The 22,812-nt window shown below is 39.9% G+C and overlaps 1 protein-coding gene across 2 annotated transcripts in view; it reads left to right on the top strand.

Moving 5' to 3' along the window:
* The window catches only part of LOC109260584 (zinc finger protein OZF-like), a 153,559-nt gene extending 132,716 nt beyond the window's left edge, over window positions 1-20,843 (top strand). Inside the window, exons 2-3 of one of the 2 annotated variants that reach the window (XM_053905814.1) lie at window positions 14,225-14,354; window positions 14,431-14,479. In XM_053905814.1, coding sequence (XP_053761789.1) covers window positions 14,225-14,354; window positions 14,431-14,479 — 179 coding nt within the window. Of the gene's footprint in view, window positions 1-14,224; window positions 14,355-14,430; window positions 14,480-20,639 lie in introns of those variants that run through there. The other variant, XM_053905816.1, reaches the window with a different exon arrangement.
* Window positions 20,844-22,812: the final 1,969 nt, after the last annotated feature.

Consider the following 22,812-nt stretch of genomic DNA (forward strand, 5'->3'; position numbering starts at 1 on the left):
TTTTATTAAATACTTGCAACAGGCAGAGTATGACATTCCTTTATCAATGGGCTTCAAGGTAAGTGTAAGGAAAATTAATGGAAGCTACATTTTTTTGGCTTGGTTCTCCTCACCAGAAACTACAAGCAAAGAGAAACCCAGAAGAAAGAAGTTTCCAGCTGAAATGTGATGCTTCTGCACATCACTCAGTAAATCTAAGATCCTTAGCAAAGATGGGGGGGGAAAGATCAACGTCATAGGGGAGAAATCTGGCAGAGTGAACCAGGCCAGTTAAAGAAGTGAACACAAAGTGTAAGGAAACAAATTGCTATCAGTGCCTAAGACATACCAAAGGACACATGATCCCTGGTGTGTTCTGTTGGCCCCCAAACAGTAAATCTGATTGTCAGTCTAATTATGAGAGAATACAGTGGATTTATACAAACTTCAATCACATATACTTTCAGTAAAGGGTGCTTTGAGGCAAATAGGCTTGAGCACCAGATTGTAGAGGAGTCCACAGGGGCCACCTGGCTGAAGAGAGGAAGGCCCAACAGATGACCTGCCTTAAAATATCTATAGGCCCTAACAAACTAACAAATGGGTACTTACAACCCCTTTGTAACCCATTACAACCCAGGCAGAATTACCACATGAGGGAAAATTCCATAAGTTACCATACATACACATCTTCCCCCTGCAAAATTAGCCCCAAGTCACTGCCTCAAGGCAGGAGCCTCTCCTCTGCTGTCCTGCCCACCACTCCCTTGAGGTGTGTTCATAAATCTAATGTCTTATTCTGCCACACGTGAATTATTTTCACCACTCATGCCCTCGGCTTCCACAGGATCATCGACCCGTATTTGGGAGCCCCATCTGAATGGGAGAAACACCACATTTAGATGGCTGTTTCCCTGTCCTGTAATGTCTAGTATATTTTAAACAGAGTATCTTTTCCACATTTTACACCAAGACTGCTCCCCCCACCCCCCGATTTTTTAACTTTCAAGTTATTCAGGCCTCATATCCATCCTGTGTTTTTTTGCATTTATTATTTGGTACAAAAAGGTCGTTTTATTATAACACAGAGGACCTGTGGGCACCAGGATCCACAGTGGGGTTGTGAAGAGTGATTATGCAGCCAGGGGAGGGAAAGGCAAAAGGGAGGTCTCCAGAAGGATTCCCATATGCTTAAGAGGACTCCTAAGATACTGGGGGCCTTGTATTTTTCATTTTCTTAATCTTGCTCTACAGACAGGTACTAAATGGGGAACTAAAGGGGAATGGTTCTCCTCGACTGAAATCCCACCACCAGACCCCATCAGCAACAGGAATCTTGGACTCAACACCTTCCCCTTTGGCTCTGTCCTAAAGGGAATGTTTGCAATACTTGCAGGACTTTACCTCAAAGTGACAAGTGTTGACGTCCTAGTGAAGGCTTGTTTGAGAATACAGAGAAGATTCCTGCTTATAGGGGGGAAGAGTTCTAAAGACCTAACCTTGAGTATCGTTCCTGAGAAGGTTGTAAAGCTTTGGTGAAAACATAAGGCAGAAACACCAAACACAGAGAAACCAACATAGGCGATTTCTAAATGCATGGAATTTTAGGGGGAAAAGATGACACGGCCTCCGACCTGGAACACCAGGCTTACCTGGGAGCTGGGCATTTCTTCTTCTTTCCCCTCGTCCTCTAGCTTTCTTTCTCAGAAGGTATCGGTGGAGAAATCACACATGCATCAGGAGAAAATGCCCTTAAAGGCACCAACAGAACGTCTTCACCAGAGAAGTGCTCACTGGCAGGCGGGACTTTGAAATGCAGAAGGACAAAACTTCCTAGTTTTTTGTGTCAGGAGTTTTTCAGAAATGGAGACTACGTATTTGGTGCCCAATCTCTGAGTTTTCCTTCTATAGTTCCAGTGGCTTCCACTCCCTCAGACACCCACAAATTCTGCTACAGCATAGGAAGAGTGTGCTGCGCAGACCTAATCCTCCCACACTCATGTAGACGAGACACCATTACCTCTCCTTGAGCAAAAGCCACAGTCAAATCTCATAAATTAATGGGAAGCCTTGCCAACTGACTCTGGCCTCAGGTAGAATCACCTGGAGCACTTCATTAAGTCAACACTGTTGTTTCCAACCACAACAATTGACAGAATCTGAGGAGGGGGGCAACAGCAATGGTCGGTTTGAAAATCCACACAGGATCCCTTTGGAAACCATTTTAGGAAGTAAGGAAGGCTATGGTTATTCAGATTTAAACCCATTTCTTCTTCTCTGATCAGTTTCCGGATATTGGAAAAAAGAGAGTGACAAATTTAAGAGCCAAACACACCTTGAGCTCTTTAGCCAACCTTTTCCATGTCATCCTAATTCCCAATGACAGGGCTCCAAAAGCCACAGGCATCTTCCTAGTCCTCCCTGTCAATTGACTTGGAGAAACTACTCTGTTCCTTGGGAATAAACTTGTCTCTGTCCTTATTGACATCTGAGCTACATTCTTAGTATTCCAACCCAATGCTACCAGCAGCCCCTGCCTCAGAGAACCAAAACAATTCAAAGAATATAGGTCTTCAATACATAGCAATGGGTCCCTGTCTATGAACTTTTTCCTTTGTGTCTAGCCTTTTGAACATTACACACCCATTTCTCCTTAGTTTATCTGCCCCAATTCATTCACTGGACTGAGATTTCTTTGGGAAATGTCATGCCAGAATTTCTTTTCCCCAAAAAGTGGGAAAATCTAGAATTTGACAGTAGTAACCACATTTGGAAACAAGAGGAGATAAATGATATTTCAACGTGTTTTCTATGCTCTGTCTGTGATGGCACTTCAGGTGAGGTTAGTGGAACTGATCATTTAGTCCTATTGGATGACCTACCAACCATCTTGTGATGAAAATGTTGAAGTGATATTGGCACGATCCACAGTGCATCATGCATCAAGTTTCACATAGATCCCTCAAAGTCTTTGTCCAGAATTAATCATTACCCTATAAGTAAAGAAACCCGACTGGGCATCAAACACATAATAGTGGATTACAAAACTCAGCCCCTAGATCAATGGTCATGCTCGAGAAATATTTGGCCACTGCTGCAATGAAGGCCAGGACCGGGTACCATGGTAGACTGGGTTGGGGGGGGAGAGCGCAGGGGGTGGAGGAGCTCCTTTGGGGAGGAGGAGGGGTCCTAGGGGGAAGGGGATTCCTGGGAAGGAGAGTCCTGGCAAGGGAAGGGTAGATCAGGAGGGAAGTAGTTCCAGTCCCTGTATCACCCCTATTGTACCTGTGAGAAAACCCGAAGGCTGAGGATGGAAGTTTGATTAGGACCCTTGAGCAATAAATAACGTTATCTGTCTGTATCCTGTTGTTCCCAACATTCATGCACTAGTGACATCGATTCCTACTGAAGACCAATTTTTCCCTGAAACTGGCCCATGTAGTCCTTTTAAAAAGAGTCCATTTGATAGGGATAGCCAGTATCTTTTCCTTTACATGGGAGGAAAGGCAATACACCTGGGCAGTAATGCCTCAGGGTTCCACAGAGGGTCCATCCTATAGGTGACAATCTTAAGGCTATATTGGATGATAGTAAGTTTTCTGCAGGCTTTCCTCTGTTATAGTATGCATATAATTTTGTTCTCTGCTCCCCTTCTCAAGATTCTTGGCATGACACCAGCATACACCTGTGAAAGCTTGTGGTTTTTAAAGAGACATCAAGTGTCCAAAGAAAAATTGCAGTTTGCTCAAAACCAGCATGGGTATTTAAGGCACTTGCTGTCAGACAAGGACTAGGTTTCAACGCATCCTGAAAATCAAAAATCTACAACTAAGTACCAATTCTGAGGCTTTCTGGGACTGTTTGGTTTGTGCTGAAATTCTATTCCAAAATTCTCTCTTATAGCTCAAAGTGTATGTGCTTTACCAAAAAAGGACAAACTTAACCCTATCATTTGGAAAGATGGGGATGACATAGTAATTGAGACTTGAATGAAAAGTCTAAATCTATTAAAAAACAAAACAAAACAAAACAAAACAAAACTTCTCAAAGTCAACACCCAAAAAAACAAGCAACCCAGTTAAGAAATGGTCAAAAGACATGAATAGACACTTTTTCAAACAAGATATCCAGATGACTAACAGACACATGAAAAGATGCTCAACATCACTCATCATCAGGGAAACACAAATCAAAACACTGATGAGATATCACTTTCTACCTGTCAAAATGGGTAAAATTAACAACACAAGAAACCACAGGTATTAGCAAGGATGAAAAGAAGAGGAGCCCTGTTGTACTGTAGGTGGGAATGCAAAGTGGTGCAGCTGCCATTCAGGAGAACAGTAGATGAGGTTTTAAAATTACTAAAAATGGAATTGGAGGTGCTTGGGTGCTTCAGTTGTGGAGTTTCTAACTTGATTTTGCTCAGGTCTTGATCTCATGGGCATGGGTCAAGCTCCACATGGGGCTCCACAGTGAGTATGGAGCCTCTCTCCCCCTCCACCACTCACACTTGTTCACTCTCTATCGCTCAAATAAATACACATTAAAAGCAAAGAATAATTTAATTTCTGTCCATGGTGGCCAAAATAAGATACTTGTATGATTTTACTCTTCCTAAATTTCCTAAGACTTCTTTTGCAGACTCTCACATCCTCTAGACAGGATGATGTTCCTCACACCTCAGATATTTTGTGTTTAGGACTCACTTATGGTTTTCCTGCTATGCATGTGCAAGCTGAGGGGCCAACCTATTGTAGGAGTAGTACCACAAGTAGATTGTCTCCTGAAATAACAGCTACCCCAAGCATCCTTGTCCTAGGGAGCATCTTTGTAACCTTTATACCCAAACTCCCCCATCTCATGAGAAAAATGTAGTGTGTTGTTCTTTCTGTCAGTCATTTATATATTCATGTTTCCAAGAGTGTTATGTTCAATTACATGTCAGTGACGTTGTAAGTAAAATCGTGAATAAAGTAATGTATTCTAGGGATGCCTGTGTGGCCCAAGGTGGTTAAGCCTCTGAGTCTTGATCTTGGCTAAGGTGATTTCACTGTTTGAGGTTCGGCCCCAATCAGGCTGTGCACTGATGATGTGGAGCCTGCTTGGGATTCTGTCTTCCCTTCCCTGTCCCCTCCCCTTCTTGTGCTGGAAGTCTCTCTCTCTCAAAATAAATTAATTAAAATAAACTACGAAAAAATGTAATCTATCTAGCAAAAAATAATAAATTACAGGCATAAAATAAAACCTTTCATAATTATCATATAAGCAGCTCTACAATTATTTTGTTAATGGTTCCGGCAAAAAGGCCAGAGTCTTAGCAGTAATATAAGTTTTTCCTGTAATAATGAAGAAACACTTGAAATTATCTTTGAGTGTGTATCTTTCAATATGATACATTATAGTTTCCCAGTTTATCTGCATGTGGAGTTTGAAAACTGTTGCACAAAGACAGTTTAAAGGTTAGAAGGTCCTTCAAGAAACAGGGCTAAGGGAAATTTTTTCTGAATTGTAATGCAACTGACCACAGGTGAAGCTATAGGGAAAGCTAGGTTTTAGGGAATGCAGGCATTGCAGATCAAGTGGTGAACATTGTGCCTTGTGTCCTAGGAGAAATGTTGACGTCTTGATAGATGAAATGCTCAAGGAAATCCATTAGCATTTTTTTTCTTTTTTTTTTTAATTTTTTTTAACATTTATTTATTTTTGAGACAGAGAGAGACAGAGCATGAATGGGAAGGGGCAGAGAGAGAGAGGGAGACACAGAATCGGAAGCAGGCTCCAGGCTCTGAGCCATCAGCCCAGAGCCTGACGCGGGGCTCGAACTCACGGACCGCGAGATCGTGACCTGAGCCGAAGTCGGACGCTCAACCGACTGAGCCACCCAGGCGCCCCTCCATTAGCATTTTTAAGTGTTTTCAGTCATAAGTGTAATAGTGAACTGCCTGGGAAAGAAGAAAATGCAGGTGGATGTGTCAGCTGATACATATAAAAAGAATGCTGGTAGGTAGTCAATAATGAATAGACATTTCCAGGCTGAAGACCTGAAGTGGATAGGTGTGCTGAAGTTCACTTGGTCCATATTGAGCTTTAATGTCAATTGACTCTTTTGAAAAGAAACAGGTTACAAGGATAGTCTTTGCCAGTCTCAATTTTCTTAAAAATGTTAGTTTATTGATTTTGAGAGAGAGAGAGAATGGGAGACAGAGAGAGAGAGAGCAAGTGAGAACCAGGGACGGGCAGAGAGAGAGGGACAAAGAGAATCCCAAACAGACTCTGTGCTGTCAGAGCAGAGCCTGATGTGCGGCTTGATCTCACATACCCTGATCTCACAAACAAAACCAAGACATGCTCAACCAACTGAACCACCCAGTCTCATGTCAATTTCTTAGTTCAGCCTGAACAACCAGAAAGGGACAGGAATTCTGACACCCCCAAAAGGGGATAGGACATTCTTGCTCCATGGGAGTTTCAGGAGCCAACCCATTCATCACCCTGCTTTCCATTTCTGAACATCTAGAAGTTTCAAGCTTTAAAAAGTTAATATACATAGACTTTGTGAAATGGAAAGAGGACCCAGCAGTGCCTTCAACTGTTGCTATTTTGACCTTGGTCTGTACTTTCTAACTGATTCCATTCTTCTTTCCACGTCAGCATTTAGCTCAGGAAGAAGCCCCAGCAGGCAAATCATCCCAGGTTGGGAAAGGAAACTACCCCCTCCAGCAACAGGCACTGCCCTGAGCCAGCAAGACCCCACATGCCTCACAGAGGTGCAGTGATTGGCCTGACCTTCCCCACCTTCATGCACCACCACCCTTCATCCTACATTTTCTTTATATAAACCTGGAAGGATTTTCGGCAGGTTGGGGACAGTGTTTGAGGTGTTGGTCACCTCTCTTCTCAGTGTTGGCCTCCGTGAAGAAAATCTTCTTGTTTTATCACCACTCATCCCACTGCTGTTCTTGCCTTCTCTGGGGGACCCACACAGACCAGGTTTGGCCACTTGCCACTGACAAAATCCAAAGGCAGAGAGATGAGAGGTGGTGAAACACGAGAGGTAGTTATTTCAGGGAGGCTGACACTGCAAAGATGGCTGAATAATGTCTCAAAGACTGTCTCCAAAGTGCTGGATACACTTCCAGGTGTATGGAAGGGAAAAGGGGAGAGGTGGGTGGAGGGGCAAAAGGAGTCAGGACCTGCAGGTAGACAGTGAAGTCTGTCATTGTCTAGGGTAGGGTCTTTCTGGCTCAGGGTAGTCCTTGAGGCTTGAGGGGTAATTCCAGTTCCCCTGAGGGATACTTTGTCCTCAGGGTCTTCCTCCTGAGCCAGGAGACAAGCTGGAAGGAACCCAGTGAGGAAGTTTGAGGTCAAAATTGAGGCAGCAAAAGTCCTCTGTCTTGCCCTTGGATTTGGACAGCCATGAGTGGCAGAACTGGGTCTGTCTGGGGTCACTGGAACCAGGTGCTCCTGTACCCTTGGGTCCTGCTTACAAAGTCATTACCACAATCTAGCCAATAAACATATCCCTCATCTCCCATTGTTAATATGTGTGTGTGTGTGCGTGTGTCTTGAGAACACTTCCAATAGCCTCTCTTAGCAAATCTCAAGGGTACAACACACTAGTATTAAGCACACTCACCGAGGTGTAAACATTCACTGCTCACACATCCTGCATTAGTAGTGCTTTTTGCCACTTGACCAACATCTAAACATTTCCCCCATCCTCAGCCCCTGGCAACAAACTTGCTAATCTTTAATAATATTGCCATTTTTAAGATTTGCGTGTATGTGATTTCATACAGTATATATTTTTCTGTATGTGGTTTATTTAACTTAACAAAGTATCCTCTAGCAACCTCTAAGTTGCTGTCAATGGAAAAATGTCCTTTTCTGAGGCTGATACATATGCCAAGAATAAATTAGGTGAAGGACATCTACTAGGAAGGAGTTAATAGCAGAGATGAACATTTAATTTTTATTTATTGTAAAGTTTATTGATTTATTTTGAGAGAGAGAGAGACAGAGAACGAGCAGGATTGGAGCAGATAGGGAGACAGAGGATCTGAAGTAGGCCCTGTGCTGACAGCAGAGAGCCCGATGTGGGGCTCAAACTAACCAGCTGCTAGTTCATGACCTAAGCCAAGGAGGGACACTTAACTGACTGAAACATTCAGGTGCCCCCAGCGATGAACCATTTATAAAATGTTATCTGCGTGGCAGTGCAAACATGTTTGATAAACATTTGCTCTTTCCTTTTTCATTGAATGTAAATGTAGTTCCTCCTTCTTGAGATGTAAAGCCGTACCCCCTTCTCCTTCATTCCAAATGGCATATAAGCCTCGATTGCCTGTCTTTGAGCCTAACATCTTTGAGGTTCCCATAATCAAGAAATTATTTTTTTTTCTCTCTTCTGAACTTGCTGATGTCAGTTTAATCATTAGACTGACCAAAGAATAGAGAACAGATGAAGGAAAATGTTTTCTTCTCATACACATTCATTCTGTTGTTGAAAACTGACCTCTGTTCTTCAGAGCTAAAATATAATGTGAAGACAGAGTTTGGAAAAAGATGTGAGTCAGGAGTTGAGCTCAAACTGGATGTGTATAAGCTCTTTCTCTGAGAAGACATTACTTTTGTATAGTTTCTGTTTTCATCACAGGAGGCTGTCCCCATAGGGTGTTTTGCCCGAAGTAAAAGATAAGGTGGAATGAAGAGATTATATGTGGGACTATGGTCAGTGGGTACAAGCAGGTAAACAGGGAAGGTCAGGTCTTGGTGTCTAGCTGGTGACATTAACTCCCTGTTTCATCTTGGGTACCATTATGAATGCAGCCTATGGCCACTTGGTAACTGTCATTTTTATTGCAGGGACTGTTGACCTTCAGGGATGTGGCTATAGAATTCTCTCAGGAGGAGTGGGATGCCTGAACCAGTCAGGGGGGAACTGTACAAGGATGTGATGTTAGAGACCTATGGACACCTCCTCTTCTTGGGTGAGGATAACTCCTTCCAGACTTCCCAAACCACACTCAGGGTTTTGTTCCTTCCTTTGAAGACTGTCTCTTGGAAGCTTCCTCTTTGCATGACTGAGATTCAGATCCCTGCAGTAAGGGAAAGTAGGGGTTTGTAGATGTAGAGAAAAATCTTCACGATGTTTCCTTCTCAGCTGTAGATTCCCCTTCTTTAATGTAAGATCATAATTTCTGTAGTTTACTGGTAATTGTAACCATTGACTGGCGTAAAATGGTATTGCCCACTTAATCTCCATTTGCTACTCATTACTGTAGTGGTAGTACTTGGAAGTGGAGGTCAAGATCTGAACACTGCAAATCCCTCCTGCATGTTATAAAGGGGTTGTTTGGCAACAGCTTTTGGGAAATCATTTTCTAGAATTCTACAATGTCCTCTCTTCTCTACTGAGTACAATATTGGGTTGAAAGGTAGAATTTTCAGCAATACTTAGATTCCTTTTTTTCTGATAACCAGGTCTATTGTTTCAAAAACAGACCTGGTCATTTTTTTTTTTTTTTTTTGGAACGACAGAGGGAGCTCTGGGATGTCAAGAGAAAGGAGACAGTAGCCTCACACCCAGGTAGGTGGGAATGAATGAAGCAAATGACAGAGGTGAGGTCCAAATAGGAAGTAGAAAGATAGACCTTAAAATGTGGTTCAAGTAGGCTCCTTGAATGGAAATTAGTTTGAGAAGCCTAGTTTTATGTCTCTCCCTCTCACAGTGGGACATCTGTTTTCTAACAAATCATGCTCTTACATTCTCTAAGGATTCTCCTTCAGCCCACTGGTGGTCCATCACATCCACAGTGAGGGCCACAATACCCTGAAAACTTCTCCATCGCTTTGAGGGCCCTGGGGAATTTTCTGTACTTCTGAAGAACTCTATGCTAAGATATTTCCAATTTCTCTGCCTCCTGTGAGAAGTGTCTCAGGGTAGTGGTGGGCATACTGGGGGGAGCGGGGGTTGGGGTCCAAATCCCAGAAACACTGGAGACAAGTATCACATGATTTCTGTTTTATGCTTTCCAATGTTACTGAGGCTTTAATCTTAATTGTACCAAATTGGGATTCAGTAATTTCATCAGATAACAAAGCACCTTCCTAAAATGAGAAAATCTTATCTTTTATTTCACATCAGAAGTTCATTTTTCTTTGTATGAACTAAAATAAGAAATTTCCAATCTGTGTGTCCCATTTCTCAATGGTGAAATAATTTGTTTATCCTAACATTCATAACTAAATTAATGCCATAGGTAAACTAGAATATTTAGAACTTAGAACTTGCAGCCTATTATTAAGTCTCAATGGTTACCTTCTTTCTTAATAATTTCATCATTTTCATATTTTGTGTTATATAAAGTTCCTGTAACTTTGTTATAAATGTTTTCACTTTCTGAGTACTTATATAAGAGATTCATTTCTGATTAGATCAAAGTTGTAACTTGGGCATGTGCTTTATGAGCTATGAGGTAGATAATTAGTAAAAGTTTTACATTTAGAAAAAAGTCTTAATCATAAATGTAATTTTACTTCACAATAAATTAATAACTACTTTTTTTTTCTATTTTCCTCAGAATGTATCTGGATTTAAGCATAAATATTTTTTTGTAAAGTGACTGTCAGCCTAGTTTTCAACTTTGATGGTTTTTATTTAGAAATGAAAGGGTTCTGGGGCGCCTGGTTGGCTCAGTCTGTTGAGCGTCTGACTTCGGCTCAGGTCATGATCTCACAGTTTGTGGGTTCGAGCCCCACATCAGGCTCTGAGCTGACCGCTTGGTCAGAGCCTGGAGCCTGCTTCAGATTCTGTGTCTCCTTCTCTCTCTGCCCCTCCCCTGCTCATGCTTTGTCTCACTCTCTTTCTCAAAAATAAATAAATGTAAAAAAAAAAAAAAAAGAAACGAAAGGGTTTTGCTTGGGGCACTTGGGTGGCTCAGTCGGTTAAGCCTCCCACTCTTGATTTCATCTCACATCATGATCTCAGTGTTCCTGAGGTTGAACCCCTGTCAGGCTCTGTACTGAAAGCATGGAGCCTGATTAAGATTTTCTCTCCCTCTCTCTGCCACTCCCCTGCCCTCATGTGTGTGCATATTCTTTCTCTCTAAATAAAGAAATAAACATTTTTTAAAATTAAAAAGGCTTTTGTTTGCTTGATTCTACAGAATGGATTTTACCCTTGGTAAAATGCACTTTTGATTCAGTTTCCTTGTTTTTATTTTAAGTTTATTTATTTTGAGAGAGAGAGAGACAGAGACAGAAAATGAGAGGGGGAGGGGTAGAGAAAGGAAGAGAGAGAATCCTATGCACGCTCTGCGGTTTGCAATGAGTTGAGCACAAGGCTCAATCTCAAGACCCTGAGATCATGACCTTAGCTGAAGTCAAGAGTCGGACGCTTAACCAACTGAGCCACCCAGGTGCCCCACTTTGCTGTGTTTTATCGTGGACTTTGCGTGAGTACTCCCCACAGGTAGTAGTTTGTAGTCTTCTATATTTGTAGCGTTTTCCTTTGCCTTTCATAACCTGTAAATGCTGGTATGACAGAGTCTTTTCATAATCTCCCTTTTCACTCCCTGGAAATGCTTGAGGAGATTTCAAGTACTTTGTCATTAAATGTTTCTATGAACTATCTAGTGAAGTCACTGGCACAGGACTTTTCCTTTTTGGGAGTTTGTGTATTACATTTTTTTTTTTAATTTTTTTTTTTTTTCAACGTTTATTTTATTTTTGGGACAGAGAGAGACAGAGCATGAACGGGGGAGGGACAGAGAGAGAGGGAGACACAGAATTGGAAACAGGCTCCAGGCTCTGAGCCATCAGCCCAGAGCCTGATGCGGGGCTCGAACTCACGGACCGTGAGATCGTGACCTGGCTGAAGTCGGACGCTTAACCGACTGCGCCACCCAGGCGCCCCTTACATTTTTAATCTACTTGGTAGTTGTAAATCAGTTGAACTTTTCTTGAGTGAGAGAGCAAGTGAGTCGGGGAGAAAGGCAGAGGGAGAGAGAGAGAGAATCCTAATCAGGCTTCATGCTCAGAACAGAGCCCTGCATGGCACTCCATCACATGTCTCTAAGATCATGACTTGAGCCAAAATTGAGAGTTGGACCCTTAACTGACTAAGCCACCTGGGCTCCTCTGACATTTTTTTCCCTCCATGATGGAGTTACATAGGTTATACCTTTATTTGAAATAGATACTTTTTTTTGATACCTATTTGTTGGCATAAAATTATCCTTTGTCTCTCTTATAATTATTTTTATTTCTATGCTATCACTTGTACTGTATCTTGTTTTAGTTCTTCCCTTCTGATTTTAAGTGATCTTCACTTTTTCATTCTTACTTGAGTTATATGTCTACAAGTTTTGTTGCTTATTTCTCTTTTTTAAAAAATTTTTAATGTTTATTCATTTTTGAAAGACAGAGTGCAAGCAGGGGAGGGGCAGAGAGAGAGAGGGAGACAACGAATCTGAAGATCTGAAGCAGGCTCCAGGCTCTGAGCTGTCAGCGCAGCTCGTAAAACCACGAGCAGTGAAATCATGACCTGAGCCAAAGTCAGATGCTTAACCCACTGAGCCACCCAAGGTGCCCCTGTTGATTATTTCTGAACGTGAACTCCTCCTATTGTTTTCTCCTATTTTTGCTGTATCTTATTGTCTTAATTTCTGTTTTCTGTTTAAATTTCCTTCCTTCTACTAAATTTGGTCTCATATGGTACTTTTCCTGATTATTTGAGGTGTAGGAAAGTGATTTGTGCTACACCATGAAATACTACAGAATGATCTATTAGGCTATGTCTTCAGTACATTGTGTGTGAGTTTCTGTGTCACAGAAGAATGAAGTCCTGAAGATTCCTTCTCAACCATCTTTCTGACATTTTCTGACTTATTTTAAGGTTGTATATTAGAGGTTCTCAATACATTCATCTGAGAGTAGTAAAAGTGGAATGATTTTACTTTTCTGATATTTCATATCTTTCAGCTGTATCTTCACATGGCACCTCAAGCTTCCTGACAAAGCGATGCATAGAAGCTCCTTTAGAAAAAGTGTCACTGGGTACATATAAACATTGTACCCTTGATAATTTACACTTAATGTTAAACTGGGACAGCGATGGAAAGAGTGAAGTGCATCAAAGATATAAGGAAGGACACAGCCAAATCGAGTCGACTGCCCAAAATAAGAACTTCACTGCTGAAACTGGTGAAGGATATAACACATTTTGGAAAACCTCCCCTTTTATGTCCTCTACTTGTGCAAAGCAGTGTGTATCCGTAAGCACAATCTCAAATCAAATATTCAAATATACATATTTGGGCAAAGAAACTTTGGAGCATTTGGAGAATTACCTCATCCATACTAAAAATAATTACTTGAACCAACTTGAAAATAGAATTGTATTGACCTTTCAGTCAAGTGTTTCTAAAAATCAGATATTTAAAAATGAAGAAAAAAGGTCTAAGTGGTATCAATTTGGGAAGTGCTTCACTGAGGAGGTGGCCCTACAAAATAACCCTAGCATTTTCAATGGGGATAGAATTGCTCAATGCAGTGAATCTGAGAAAAAAATTTAACCAGGGCTCACATGTTAAGAAACGTCTGAAGACCCATTTGCAGGACAACCATTTTGAACGTAATAAAGGTCAGGAAGACTTTTATCAAAGATCCAAACTTATTATACATAAGAGTATGCATATTGGAGAAAATCCTCATAAATATAAGGAATGTGGGAAAGCTCTGAAGCAGTCCTCCAATACTGCTGATCATCAGAGGACTGGTGTGGGAAAAAAAAACATATAGATGTAATAAATCTGGAAACACGTTTTTGTCAAACATCAAGACTAAATACATGTAAGACAATTGGTACAGGTGAGAAAGGGTACATTTGTAAGGAATTTGGCAAAACCTTTGACAGGCACTCAACACTGTCTCAACACTGCAAATGGATACTACAGAGAAAATTTACAAATGTGAAGAATGTGGTAAAACCTTTAAGGATGGGTCATCACTCAGTGGACATAGGTGAATCCATAACAAGGAGAGACATTAAAAATGTCAAGAATGTGGCAAATCCTTTACCAGGTACTTAGGCCTTAATGAACAACACAGCATCCATACTAGAAAGGAACCTTATAAATGTAATGCATGTGGCAAGGCCTTTAGCCAGCACTCACACCTTATTCAACATTACAGAATTTGCACTGAGAGAAATATTACAAATATCGAGAATGTGGAAAAGCCTTTAGCCAGCACTCAGACCTTACTCGACATCACAGAATTCAAACAGGAGAGAAACCTTACCAATGTAAGGAATGTGGGAAGGCCTTTAACCAATGCTCATACATTACTACACATCAGAGAATCCATACTGACAGAAACATTTTAGAGAATGTGGCAAGGCCTTAGCCAGCACTCATGCCTTACTGAACATCACAGAATTCATAATGGAGAGAAACCTTATCAATGTAAAGAATGTGGCAAAGCCTTTAGGTAGAACTCAAGCCTTACTGAACATCACAGGATCCATACTGGAGAGAGACATTACCAATGTAAGGAAAGTGGCAAGGCCTTTAACCAGCACTCACACCTTATTCAACATCACATAATTCATACTTGAGAGAACCTTATCAATGTAATGAGTGTGGGAAAGGCTTTAATCACTGTTCATCCTTTATTTAATATCACAGAATTCATACTGGAGTATATGTGAGAGAACTTTTAAGGACTGCTCAACCCTACTCCACATCACAGAATCCATACTGAAGAGTAATGATACACGTGTAAAGAATGTGGCTAGACCTTAAGCAATGCTAATCCCTGATTCCTTGTCAGAGAATGTTTACTGGAGATGACTTTATAAACATAAAGAATTTGGCAAGCCCTGTAATCAGTATTCAAGCCTCATTCACCATCAAATTTATACTTAAGAGAAACCTTATAAGTGCAAAGAATGTGGTAAAACTTTTCAGAAGGCACAATCCTTACTCAGCATCTCATTGTTCACACTTAGGAGAAACATTACAAATGTAATGAATATGGCAAAACTTTAGCTGGAACTCATAACTTATTCAACATCATAGTTCTCATAAAGGAGGAAAACTCTAAAATGTAAAAAGAATGAACAACCTGTAAACTGGAATTTAATCCTTATTCAATACCCAAAAATGCATGAATCAAACAAACCTAATGAATGAGCAAAGACCTTCTTTATCAATACATACTTTGAAAACGTCATAGAGTACAGAATGGAAAATAACTTGAAAGAAGCATTTAGAAATATATTTAATTGAACATGAAATGTCAATAAACGTCACAGAATTCACAGCAGAAAGCAGTACATCAGCCTATTCAGACATTACATTACATCAAAATACTTATTATAAGGAATAATACGAAGTTAAACGTTTAGATAATGTATATACTATTATGCTTCAAAAGATAGAAGGGCTGGGTTTTTGCATAGGTATAATCAATTTCCATATGTGTTTTTGTTTTACATTAAACCTATTTAAGATTGTGACTAGCAAATATTAATGCATTTCTACTCCCAAATCACTTCAGAATGTTTTTATTCCCAGTGGGTGTGTGAAAGCATGTGGCCGGTTGTTGCTGCATCAAAGATAGAAGTGCCATTCTCCCTTAGGTGGGACTCATGCATATCTAGTTTTCCATGGAAGATGAAAGACAATATGTGAAGAAAATCTAAATGGAGATGCTTTTTGTGCATTTACATCTAACCCTGATACAAATGACCATGAAATAGGTGTTCAAAACATCATTCTTCTCCATTTATTAAAACTAAAAACATTTGTGACTATTACAAATAAAATGTTTTACTCGCTGGTCTTTAAGGGAAAGAGGTGTCAATCCACACAAAAAAGTGATGCATCTTCATCCTAACAATAGTTACAAGTAGTCAATATCAATCGAAGTGGTTGAAAGGAAGAAATCTTCACAGATATCAGAAAGAGAATAGCCAAATCTTCCTAAAATGACATAGGATTTTTGAAGAATTACTTCAGGTCTGAAAGAGTTTTAGTAGGCAAAATTAAGATGTTCATAACTTATAATAGACTGTCATGTCTTCCTGAATCCTCATGGTACCCAGAAAATGAAAACTCGTAATAGGTATACAAAAGACAAAGAGAAAAGAATCAAAGTTTACCATTCTAGAAAATCATCAAATCACAAAGATTAAGAGCAAACAGAAAAGGACGAGTAAATCTAAAACAGCTGGAAAACAATGTAGAGAATGACAACAGTTATACCATACTTGTATCAATACTTACTTTAAATGTAAAGGGACTAAATTCCCCAAATCAAAAGATATGGATAGGCTGAATGGAAAGAAATATGAGATCCAATTATATGCTGACATCAAGAGACTCTCTTGCACTTTCAGAACACACTCAGACTGAAAGTGCAGGTCTGGAAAATGATATTCCATGCAAACGGAAACCAAAAGAAAGCGGGGTAGCTATGCTTATTTCAGACAAAATAGACTTGAAGCCAAGGACTGTAATAAGGCACAGTGAAGATCAATATAAAATAAAGGGGTCAGTGGGCGCCTGGGTGGCGCAGTCGGTTAAGCGTCCGACTTCAGCTCAGGTCACGATCTCGCGGTCCGTGAGTTCGAGCCCCGCGTCAGGCTCTGGGCTGATGGCTCGGAGCCTGGAGCCTGTTTCCGATTCTGTGTCTCCCTCTCTCTCTGCCCCTCCCCCGTTCATGCTCTGTCTCTCTCTGTCCCAAAAATAAAAATAAAAAATGTTGGAAAAAAAAAATTTAAAAAAAAATAAATAAATAAAAAATAAAGGGGTCAGTTTGTGCAGTTTTCAATTAATGTGGTGTTTGGCAGAATAGCAAGAAAGTTTCCCCCCATTTTGATTTTGAAGAACAGGAATGGTGTGGTTCTATAACTCATGTAGTACTTACCACATGGAAAACAAACACCTTTTTCCATAAATGTTGGTGGTGTTTGTCCAGGTACCTGAATTGCAGCTTGTGTAATGTTTCTGAACATCTGTGTCTAATGACTCTTCTAAATTGTTATTTGATATTCAAAAACGTATTTCTATGTTTATAGGGTTAGGGGATAAAAGAACACTAAATGACAACTTGAGAAGGTCCTATTGCTTCCAGATTTTGAAGTGTGTGGGAAAATACAGTTTCAAAGAAAATCTTGGGTGATTTACTGGAAAAGCAGTCAATAATTTATCAAAACCAACTTGTAGAGGCTAATGTTTTCCACAGTATTCAGTTTTCTAACATCTTGCTATTATACACATCATATTTTTTCACAACATATTACTTACTTTATATTTTTATCTGCTCTTTTAAGCCCTCAATAAGTTATTTGTCCTTTCAGGCAAGTTACAATAATATCTCTCAGTAATATTTCTGATATTTCTGTGTAGTTTTTTCTTTGTATACAATTGCAAGTGATAGGCTTTTTATGGGTCACCTTTGCAATACTTGTGATAGGGGTTTGTTGCAAGTTGAGTTCTTTCTCAAATTTGCATCTTCCCATAAGATAACCTTATATTCTACTGGGTTCACACTTTTTAGACTACATTACATGTGACTAAAGGTTTTGTACATTATATGTGTATTTACTACATAGAAAACATTCACTCCTTTAATGTTGGAGTAAGGTAGCTATTACATGTATGTAAGATTTGTTTGTGTTCCACTAAAGCTGTGTTGTATATCTGTGTTGTATTTGTATTGATAAGACATTTAGTTCTGCTTATTGCTTTTTCCTTTTGTTATACAATCTTATTGTGCGTTGATTTTATCAACATTTGGATGCATGTGCATCAGTTACCTAAAAAAAAATTTTTCTTTGATAGATATATAGTAATCTTTTATCGATTTTGAAATAAATATAACCTGCTTTTACTAAAAAAAGAAAAGAAAAAGAAAAAGAAAGGAGTCAATTCAACCTAAGGATATAACTTGTATAATTATGCACCCCACAGCACCTAAATATATATAGGAAATATTAAGAGACAAGAACAGAAAAAGAAAGAGCAATACAATAGCTAGGGACTTCAATACCACATCTTCAATAATGGATACGTTATCCAGACAGAATATCAATAAGGAAACATCAGACTTCAATTCCATTAGGCAGACAGACTTACAACATTGCATCCAACAGCAAAAAAACACATTCTTCTCATGTGCATGTGGAACATTCTGCAGTATAGATTATATGTTGGTCCACAAATAAATCTTAATAAGTTTAAGATTGAAATACTATCAAAGTATCTTTTCCAACCACCATGGCAGGAAACTAGAAGTCAGTTATAAGTACAAAACTAGAAAACTAAGCAACATGTCACATTATTCATAATAATCAAGACATGGAAATAACTTGTGTCCGTTGTCAGAGAAGATTATATGGTGCACATATACAGTATATGGTGGCTAAAATGAACAATATTGTTTTGCCTATTTGAAAGAATCTAAACAGAGTAGCTCTTCAAAATTCTTATCACACAAAAACTTGATAACTGTGAGGTGGTGGATGTTAAGTAAACTTACTGTGGTAAATGTTTTTGCAACGTATACATTTCTCAAATCATTAAGATGTACACCTTAAGCTACGATAATGTTGTATGACAAGAATATTTCAATAAAACTGGAAAAAGCTTAAAGAAGCAGATTGGTGGTTGCTTAGGCATGAGGGTAAAGGATGAAGGTGGGGATAGCTAAAGAGTATTGAGGTTTCTTTTCCAGGTGATGAAATGTTCTAAAATTGACAATGGTTTGCTTGTATGTAAATCTGAATTGGTTAAAAATCTATCAATTGTACAAAGTAAATGGATGAATTATGCAGCTTGTAAATCATATTCAGATAAGGCTGTTTAAATTTTTTTTTAACGTTTATTTATTTTTGAGACAGAGAGAGACACAGCATGAACGGGGGAGGGGCAGAGAGAGAGGGAGACACAGAATCGGAAGCAGGCTCCAGGCTCTGGGCCATCAGCCCAGAGCCCGACGCGGGGCTCGAACTCACGGACCGCGAGATCGTGACCTGAGCCGAAGTCGGACGCTCAACCGACTGAGCCACCCAGGCGCCCCCAGATAAGGCTGTTTAAAAAAGAACGCCTGGGTGGCTCAGTTGGTTAAGCATCTGACTTCGATCTTATCTCACAGTTTGTGAATTCAAGCCCCATGTCTGGCTCTGTGCTGACAGCTCAAAAATAAATAAACACACACACACACAAACAAACAAACATACAAACAAATAAACAAATATTTTTGAAATTTTAAAAGAATACCTAGTATTTAGGACAAATGTCAAAGACTGCATAAATTCAAGTATTAATTAAACACACACATATACACACACATGTAAGATTCCAAATTGATACTAGGATTTAACTTTCTGTTTTGCTTTGTGTGATAATATAAAAAACAACTTTGAAAAGAAGCACATGGTAAGGAAGTTCTGTCAAATTAGACATAATACGTATAATTATTAGCGTGAAGCAAGTTCAACATTTTCATGTTGGAGAAAGAATATGATAGGGGGGCGCCTGGGTAGCTCAGTCAGTTGAGCGACCGACTTCAGGTCAGGTCATGATCTCACGGTTTGTGAGTTCGAGCCCTGCGTTGGGCTCTGTGCTGACAGCTCAGAGCCTGGAGCCTGCTTCTGATTCTGTATCTCCCTCTCTCTCTGCCCCTCCCCCACTCATGCTCTGTCTCTCTCTGTCTCAGAAATAAATAAACATAAAAAAAAAGGACATGATAGGTACTGAGGCACCTGGAGGCTCATCCGATGAGTGATGGACTCAATTTTGACTTAAGTCATGATCTCATGGTATATGAGATTGAGCCCCATGTCAGGCTCTGTATTTACAGTGTGGAGGCTGCTTGGGGTTCTTTCTGTCCCTCCCTGCTGCTCTCTCACCTCTCTAAAAATAAATAAATATATTTTTTAAAGGGGGGGGGGGTGTGCCTGGGTGGCTCTGTTGGTGGAGAATCTGACTTTGGCTCAGGTCATGATCTCACAGCTTGTGAGTTCAAGCCCTACACCCAGCTCTGTGCTGACAGCTCAGCCTGGAGCCTGCTTCAGATTCTGTGTCTCCCTCTCTCTCTGCCCCTCTCCCACTCATGCTCAGTCTCTCAAAAATAAAACATCAAAAAAAAAATTAAAAAACAAAAACAAAAACAGGGCTCCTGGGTGGCTCAGTCAGTTAAGGGACACTTATTTTGAGTTCAGGTTATGATCTCATGGTTCATGAGGTGGGGCTCTGCATTGATAGTACAGAGCCTGTTTGGAATTCTCCCTCTCCCTCCCTCTCTCCCTCCCTCCCTCCCTCTCTCTCTCTGTCTCTGTCTCTGTCTCTCTGTTTCTCCCCTGGGGGTAGAGAGAATGAGGTCAAAATGTGAGGCAGACAAGAGAGGTGGTGCTGGAGGTAATGAAAATTTGCAGGGGTCCATTTGTAGGTCACAAATCATTCTACACACTAATTCCCTGATTTGCATTTGATTCACAATTGTCAACAGTTTCTAATTTCAGCCCATGAGGCAGTAACCTTACTTGTATAAGACACCCAGTAATCCTTTCAATTGAATAGACAGTAAAGGATCACAGGTAAAATTTTGAGTAAACAGTGAGTCTCAACATTTTTTCTCTTCTTCAGAGATACCCCTCACAAGGTGTGACCATGGAGGAGATCATATGGAAACCATAAGAAGAAAATGGATTCTGCTAACAACCTGAATGGTCCTGGAAGTGACTGCTTTTGTAGAGGTTCCCAAGAAGATCCAATGCCTCATGAAACCTTAATTTTAACATAGTACCCTCAACAGAAAGCCCAACCAAGTTCATTAAAATTCAGACTTATTAACAACAGAATTATGTTTTTATCATTCCTAAATACATGCAATTGGTTATTGGTAGGGATAGAAAACAACTACACATAGGCATATAATTAATTGTAAAATGAAAATGACAAATGTAAAAAATATTTAAATCGAGTAAAAATCTCCATTAGTCACCCACAATCAATAATAGATCAATCTTCAAACATAACAGTTTGTCAGGTTGAGATGGATCCTCCCTATTACGCAATTTCACAATATATGTAAAATTGCATTTGCAATTGTATAACACAGAGAATTTGGTTCAATATTTACATAAATATTGTCACATCAAACTTAGTCAAATATCTTTCCTTAACCATGCTACATGAAGGTGATATTTTCACACAGGTAGAAACAGATCTACTGCAACACAAAAACACCTCATATCCCACAGTAGTTAAGAAAACCTCCTTGTAGAAACACTCTGTTGTTTATACAATTACATAGTTGAATGTATCTGTCTCCTGTTATCACACACATCATGAAATGTGGATCTTTGATTTCTACACACATGACTTAACAGGGTGGTTCTGGGGCATGAGATTGTTGCATCATAATGATCATTTAAAAAAAAATTTTTTTTAATGTTTATTTACTTTTGAAAGAGTGAGAGAGACAGAATCTGAAGCAAGCTTCAGGATCTGAGCTGTCAGCACAGAGCACGATTCAGGGCTTGAACCCACAAACGGTGAGATCATGACCTTAGTCAAAGTCAGACTCTCAACCAACTGAACCACCCCAGTACCCCCATAATGACCATTGCTAAATTACACAGGCAAATCGAATTTAAAAATAAATAAATAAAACAAAATACAGGGTGTCTATGTGGTTCAGTCTGTTGAGCAACCAAATCTTGATTTCAGCTCAGTTTGTGATTGTAAGGTTGTGGGATTCAGCCTCAGGTTGGGCTCCACACTGAGCATGGAGTCTGCTTAAGATTCTCTCTCTGTCTCTCTGCCTCTCTCCCCCTGTTTGCACTCTCTCCCTCTCTCTCAATCAAAACAAAACAAAACAAAAAACAACAAAAATCAAAACAAACAACAACAACAACAACGACACATAAACCAGGTAGTATCCAACTAAATATGTTTCTACTGTTAAATAAATTAAACAGGAAAACCACAGCCTGAGGAGGCTCTAATATCTTGATAGCCTTGTAAGGAAACCACAACTTAATCACAGTCATTGCACTTGAATGGAAAAAAAATGAACTTATGAACAAACATAGTCAACTAGGCCTTCCAAAAATAAGGCAAACACTTAAGGTATATCTACTCAAACAAGGTCCTTGCTTTGTTTCCAAATCCTCCCTATAAAAACCTTACCACAATTTCTTACAGGTGGAACATGCTTAACTATTTGAATAGATAAAATAGATGGTCAAATTAAGTCTTGAAAATTTGAATGTAACCCAGTTAATCATTTAACACCACACAGTACCACCTTTCATTTTGACCACTTTTCTCACATGGCTTGAACACCTTGCCCACTTGCAACATAATTGGGCAGAAGACTCAGTATGTCACCGTTGCCAGCCTCCCTCTGCCCACTTTGCACATGTGCATAAGACACCAATGGCGACTCTGCCCTCCCTTGCCCAGACTTCACTCTTGGTAATGGATCCCCAGGGCACCTGCTTAGATAAAGTTTCCCCACCAAGTGCTGCACATGTGCACAGAGGGTGCATGGAACCAATAGCTCCTCCAGGACCAAAATCTGCAGTCATGTGCTTCTCCCTTCACTAGTCCAGGTCTCCAGAGCACCAGCCTTGAATCCCATCTCAACCAAGCCCACACACCAGAGTTCACAGTTTAGGTAAGCTGGGGTCAGAGTCTATGGCTAGACCAGTCCTCCCTCTGAACAATGTTGTTATAACACACAGAGTTTTTGATGCTCTCTCCCATTCCTGTCTTTCCTCTTGCCAAAACTTCTCACATGTGTGCAAAGAGA

This window comes from Panthera pardus, unplaced genomic scaffold (genome assembly GCF_024362965.1).
Source record: "Panthera pardus isolate Hobbes unplaced genomic scaffold, ASM2436296v1 HiC_scaffold_18, whole genome shotgun sequence".
NCBI classification, from domain to species: Eukaryota; Metazoa; Chordata; class Mammalia; order Carnivora; family Felidae; genus Panthera; species Panthera pardus.